Below are 6749 nucleotides of genomic sequence, written 5' to 3'. Positions count from 1 at the left end.
CCAGGCATTTACACCCAGGGAAGACACACTGAGCCTGGACCAGACTTGTAGCACCCCGCCCCCTGCCCCACACCCCCCCACCCCACCAAGGCCCCGGGTGGTCCCCTCAAGCGCTTGAAATGGAGGCTCAGAGGAGGTGGGGACTGGCTCCGAGGCAGACAGCAGGTCAAGGCCGATGCTGGGCCAGATGCTGTGGCCCCAGGGCTGGATGAGGCGCCTCTGGCTGGCCCCTCCCCCACCACCCTGCCTGGCCCTTGGCTGTAAACACAGAAAGAACAAGTTCCGTTTCCCGGGAAATATTTATCTCAGGCCGTGTGGGGAGCGTGCGCTGGCCTCCGCCTGTCCTTCCTGCGGGCTGGCCTGGGGCAGGAGGTGAGGGGGCTTGGTGGCCTTGGGGGGCAATCTGTGGGGCTCCCAAAGGCTGAGCCAGGAAGGGTGTGCCCTGTGGCTCCCACCAGAGCTGGAGTCTGAATGCCGGCACGCGCGGGGAGAGGAGGCAGCTGATAGGAGAGAAGCCGCCGCATAACCTTGCCTCTGTCATGTTCCTATTTTCATCCCTGTCACCCGTCTCCGCCGGTTCCTGCCTCCAAGCCTCTGCTCCTGTCTGCTGCCCCCACCTGGGATGCCGTTTCTTCCACTTGCTTGTATGTCCCAGCTCTCAGCTGGCTTCCTCTGGAAAGTCTTCCCTGACTCCCGAACCCCCTAACCCTTTGTCCTCCCTACCCAGGAGCCTGTCCTTTTGCCCTGGCTCCCAGCAGCTTCAGACTGAGCCCCACAGATCTGTGAAGGTCTTGTTCCAAGCCGCTCAGTCCAGACAGCTATGTTCAGGCTGCCCAAGAGTCCCATTCCTGGGAAACACAGGTCTGGGCCCCCTGGGGGTGAGGCAGGGCCCAGAGGTCACCTTTCAGTGATTCAGGACAAGCCCAGGCACGAGGGGGAGCCAGGCTGATTGAACGGGGTGCGGGGGAATCCCACATGGGCCCAGCAAGGGCAGGTAGAGGAGCCCCAGGTCCCTGCCGGGGGGTGGGGGCAACTCTTGGGCTTTAGGCTGTGTATCTCTGACGGGGGCCCTGACAACAGGAAATCCTTGAAGGAACAGGCAGTGGCTGAGGACTCTGAGCACAACAACAGGAAGCAGCCTTGACATGGGGCAGCAGCTCTGGCGACGGGACCCGGTGGGGTGGGGGTGGGGGCAGCTTGTGGGGCCCAGGGGATGCCCAGGGTGACACTGAGACATTGACAATGGGGCAGCGGGGGCTCTGCTGTGTGACACCGAGTTTGTGAAATCATGGGATACTGTGTGGAGAGTGGGCGAATCACTGAGTGTGACACCAAATGACACACACCAAATGTGTGACACCAAAATAGTGATTCCAGATGTGTGACACCACTTGTCCAAGACTGTGTGAGACAGTGGACATGCTACTGATGGTGTGACCCTGTGATATTGATTGTGTGATGCTGAGTGATACCAAGTGTGACACTGAGGGTGTGACACTGTGAGGATCAAATAGGTAAACACGGATGAGTGACGCTGTGCAGTAACAAGTGTGGTTCTGAGTTTGGGGGCTCAAGTGTCTGACACTGAATTGTCAGTGTGGGCCCCAGGCATATAGGGAGGCTGAGTGTGCAACCAAGGGTGTAACACAGAGTGACATCGTGTGTGAAAACCAGCGTGTGATACTGTGCAATCCTGTAATGCTTGTGACAGTGTGAGCTGTTAGCACACAACCCTGTGTAAAATACTGTCATGGGAAGACCCCGATGGGTTCAGGCAGGGAAGTGACATGGTCTAATTTATGATTTTGAAAGAGTCTATACTCTTGTTGCAGAGTGTATGGTGGGGAACCAGCTGGAGGGGCTGAGAGGAGGTAGGCAGAGAATTGAAGGCCATTGTAGCCACCCAGGCTGGAGATGGTGGTGCCTGGGCTAAGGGGAGGGCAGAAGAGTTGGAGAGAAATGAACAAACTTTGGAGATATTTGCAGGTAGAAATGACAGAACTTGCTGATGAATCAGAGGATGAACCAGAAGGAAAAAGGAGAATGGCTCCCAGGTTTCTGATGTGAAGAACCAAGGAATAGCTGGTGGCGATGTTACTGGGAAAGGCATGGGGTGGGAGAGGACAAGGAGACCGAGATTGACAGACCTGTTTGGATGCAAGTCAAACATCCAGGTGATGGGCAGCTGAGGCCAGGCTGGGGATATGTTTGCGAGCCAGTGGGTAGGGCTGATTTATTAAACCACAGACCTGGCTGGGATGACCTAGGGAGAGACAGTGAGAAAAGAGGTGAGGACTGAGGACTGAACCCTGAGGTGAAGAGCCGCAGCGAGACAGAGCAGGAGCAGCCAGGGAGGTGGAGGGGACCAGATGGGGTGAAGCTGAAAGTCAGGGAGCGGGAGAGGTTCAACAGGGTGACATGCTGCCAAGCCGTCAGGCAAGGTGGGAACAGGGAGATCGTGCTGGGCTGGGCCACGTGCTCAACTGAGCCAGACAAGAACCCTGTCAGTGACAGGGTGGGGCCAGAAGCCAGATGGCCTGGGCAGGTGGTGAGTGGCGGCGAAGACAGAGCGTAGTCAGTCCTCTGGAGACCTTTGGCTGTGAAGGGATGCAAAGAGGACGTGTGGTTGCTCCAAAGGGGTGTGAGGTCAAGGGAGAGTACAATTTTTTCTTATTATGGAATATTTTAAACACACAATGCTTGGGAGAATAATACAATGAGCTGGTCATATACCCATCACCCAAATATAACGGTCATTAAGATTTAGACATATTTAGTTCATCGATCCCTCCTTTTTATTTTCATTTTCCTTTCTTGAAATATTTTGAATTGTGGTAAAATATGCATAATATAAAAGTGACCATCTTAATTATTTTTAAATAGAGAGTTCAGTGGTGTTAAGTACATTTGCAGGGATGTGCAACCATTTTCCAGAACATTTTTCATTTTGCAAAACTGAAACTTATACCCATTAAACAACTCCCTCTCCCTCTAGCCCCAGGTAACCACTATTCTGTTTTCTGTCTCTATGAATCTGACTATCCTAAGTATCTCATATGAGTGGAATCATATAGTATTTGTCTTTTTGTGATTCTCATTTCATTCAACATAATGTTCTCAATTTTAATCCAGGCCATGTCATAACATATGTCAGAATTTCCTTCCTTTTTGAGGATAAATAATATTCTATTGTATATAAACCATTTTGTTTATCAGTTCATCCCTTGATGTACACTTTGGTTGCTTCACCTTTTTATGAATAATGATGCTGTGAACATGGATGTACAAATTTAAGATCCTGATTTCAGTTTTTTAGATACATACCCTGAAGGGGAATTGCTGGATCACATGATAATTTAATCTTTAATTTTGAGGAACCATGTACTATTTTCCACAGCAGCCACACAATTTTACATTCCCATTGACGGTGTACCAGAGGTCCAGTTTCTCTACATCCTCACCAACACTTATTTTCTGTTTTTTTCTTTTTTTAATAGTGGCCATTTCAATGAATGTGAGGTGGTATCTCCCTGTGGTTTTGATTTGTGTGCCCTGATGATCAGTGATGTCGAACATCTTTTCACGTGTTTGTCAGCCATTTGTACATCTTCTTTAGAGAAATGTCTATTCAAGGTCTTTGCCCATTTAAAAATCAGGGTGTTTATTTTGTGGTTGAGCTGTAGGGCTTCTTTGTATATTCTGGATATCAACCCCTTATCAGACATAGGATTCGCAAATATTTTCTCCCATTTTGTAGGCTCTTTTGCTGAAGTATTTTAATGCAAATCTCAGAAATGACGTCATTTCATCAAAGGTGGATATTTTTAAGGTCCTGGATGACATGAGACAGTGCAGCCCAGAGCCAGCTTGGAACTGTGTGTGTGTGAGTCTGTGTGAGGGTGTGTTGAGGACCTTGGGAGCACGGTGTGTGACTGACACTGCCCGTGGGCCTCACCCTGAGTGAGGACCAAAGGGATAGTTTCACTGTGTGTGGCCCTGTGACACTCAGTGGTGTGTGACACTGTGGATACCATGTAATGATTGTGTGTCACTGAGTGTGTGGGACATGCCATGTGACGGCAGCGATCGTGTCCTCCCTGTTGTCACCCTGAGCCAATGAGTCTGACACACAGAGTGGATGCTGCGTGGGATGAGAGGGGTCACGGGTGTGTTGTGAGTGATGGGGGTGTGTGATTGTGAGGGATCAGCCCCAGCCTCGGCTGCTGACCATCAGACAGAGGACAGACATCACAGAGTGGGCGAGCAGGAGCACTCAGCGGGGACAGAAATGGTGTCTGGGCCCAAGTATGAGCTAGCGTGAGGCCTCCTCCTTTCACTGAGCTCCCCAGAAAGGCTTCCTGGAGGCAGGGTGGGAGCGCGGTACTGGGATGCTGCAGGTACCTGGTAAGAGCAAGGGCTATGGTATCTGGCTCTGACATGTAGCAGGTCATTTCATCTCTTAGGCCTCAATTCTCTCAAGAATAAAATGGGGCTGGTGGGAGGATTATGTGAAATGGTGCTTTTAAAAGAACACAGTGCCTGGCACTGAGTGAATGCTCAGTGGTCCCCTGGGGAGACCATCTCTTGCATCCCAGTGTGTCCAGGCACCTGGTGTGATGTGAGCACCAGTGGGTGTGCAGAGGGGCTGAAGGGAATGAATGCTGTGTTTGATGTTCACAGCCCTCCACTTTCCCTCTCCCATCCCTTCTGTCCTCTGCTCAGCGTCGTCAGGACCTCCCCATCCCATATTGCTCCCACACCCTCCTCTCCGTGGCTCCTGCCATCCTTACCCGCTGTCAGCCTCCAGCCCAGGCTCCTGCAGCCTCATTCAATTAGGCCGATGCAATTTGCTCAAGAAAAAATGCCATAATGTGGTTATCACACCAGTGGGGGATCTGGCCAGGGTTGCGGGGAGGCAGCGGGGCTGGTGGGTAGAAGACCCACACTCACAGCTGAGGGCTCAGGTCTGGAAGGGCCTTTCTCTTGGAACCCCACCCACTCCCTTGGGCTCCATTTCGGAGCCCACAGAGTCCAGAGCTTGGATCTCCCCAGCTCCAGGTACAGAGATCTTGAGACAGAAGCTTGCAATGATTAGGTTCATTGTGTCCATGGAGGGTCTCTGGTTCTCTCTCTGTCTCAGTCTCCCCATCGGACAAGGAGAGTTGTCATTGGTGGGGGTGGAGGTGGGGGCAGGGGTGGTCTCTGATCCTCTGGCTGGCCTAGTTCATCTCTGCATCCCTGATCTGGTCAGTCCCTCTCATGGCTTCCGTAGGGCCTTCTCTTGGACTTTGGAGAAGGCAGGGTAGAGGGTGGGTGAAGGGGAAAGAACCCCAGGGGGAGTTTGGTGGGAGTGGGAGTCCTCAGAGCTTTATCTCTGTCCAGAGCCAGAGATCCTCTAGTTCCAGGCTGCACACCTGGAGTGGGAGCAGGAAGAAAGGGAGCTTCTGTTTCTGGTCACCTGCAGGGCCACAGCTTCTAACCTCACAGGTTGAACTTTACTCACACAGGGTTCCAACAGCACTGAAACCCAGCTTACACTCGCCCCTGCCCCCCGCCAACCCTTGTCCCTCAGGCTGCATTTGCCCAGAGGGTTGGGCTCACTTCTTTGTAGCTTGCACAGAAGTGCCCTAGCCCCCTGGCTGGGAGCCACTTAGGCAGGACCGCAAGATTCCTCTTGAGTCTTCTCAGCGGCTCTGGGAGAAGTCACCATTTCAGAAAACTGAGCCCAGGGAGATGAAAGGCTTGTCCAGTGCCACACAGATGACGTGTGGCAGGGAAGACTTGTGAGCCCAGGTCTGCCAGAGGTGATGGAGGAGGTGATGGGGTGCTCAGGGCAGGGCAGATGAATCAAACCCCCCACAGGCACAGATGCCAGCACTCAGCCATAAACTCAGTCATTCGTTCAGAGACAAAACCAGCCGCCGATGCACTCACAGTTCCACAGACAATTACACACTTGCTGTGTACACCCAGACCCACGTAGACATCACCAACCCACATCACATCCACACAGGCCCCCGCATGCACAGATGGCTCACGCACAGACATGGCCTCAGGGGTGTGCTCACACTCCCAGAGTCCCAGACTCACATGCTTTCACACAGACATCCTCCTAATGACCTGAGGGTCATATTCTGCTGTGGTCATATGATGGTCTATAGGGACATGCATTATGGACAGCTGAGGGACAGGCCACACATGTGCTCAGGTCACCAGCTGAAGGGGAGGAGCTCCCCATAAAGTGGGGGGAAAAGTCAGGTGGGATGATTGTATCTGGAATTTTGCAGTCAGAAAAGTTAATGCAAAAGCAATTCTAGCGTTCATTTCCAAGACAAAATTGAGAAGGTCTGGAGGAGGGCATGGCAGCCCGCTCCAGTATCTTGTGTGGAGAATATCATGGGCAGAGGAGCCTGGCGGCCACAGTCCATGAGATCTCAAAGAGTCAGACATGACTGAGCGACTAACACACACACTGGTGAGGTTGGGGGACAGTCTCATCTTTTTAGGGTTTTGGGGCCTCTAAAGGAACTGCACAGATAGATTCTCACAGGCACAGCAATAGCACGAGATCTCCTGAGCTCATGTGTTTACATGGCCCTGAGCTCTGTGTGTGTGTGTGTGTGTGTGTGTGTGTACACATGCGCTTAGTGGCTCCCGGATTCTTGGGATATAAGGAGGGAAAGTAGGAGAAGTTCCAGAGACTCCGGATGTTTGTTCTGTGGCTTTCTGGGGCCTCCCAAAGCAAAAAA

The 6749-nt window shown here is 52.2% G+C and overlaps 1 protein-coding gene across 4 annotated transcripts in view; it reads left to right on the top strand.

Moving 5' to 3' along the window:
• PDE2A (phosphodiesterase 2A, cGMP-stimulated) overlaps positions 1–6749 on the top strand; it is a 69350-nt gene that overhangs the window by 15445 nt on the left and 47156 nt on the right. The window contains exon 1 of one of the 4 annotated variants that reach the window (XM_010849495.1): positions 167–372. The exons of the other annotated variants lie outside the window; for them this stretch is intronic. Coding sequence (XP_010847797.1) covers positions 176–372 — 197 coding nt within the window. The 5' untranslated portion in view covers positions 167–175. Of the gene's footprint in view, positions 1–166; positions 373–6749 lie in introns of those variants that run through there. 4 annotated transcript variants of the gene reach the window in all.

The sequence above is a fragment of the Bison bison genome, unplaced genomic scaffold, assembly GCF_000754665.1.
Source record: "Bison bison bison isolate TAMUID 2011002044 unplaced genomic scaffold, Bison_UMD1.0 scf7180017864284, whole genome shotgun sequence".
NCBI classification, from domain to species: domain Eukaryota; kingdom Metazoa; phylum Chordata; class Mammalia; order Artiodactyla; family Bovidae; genus Bison; species Bison bison.
Note: the sequence above shows the minus strand (reverse complement) of the source record. Positions and strands in the feature narration are given on the sequence as shown.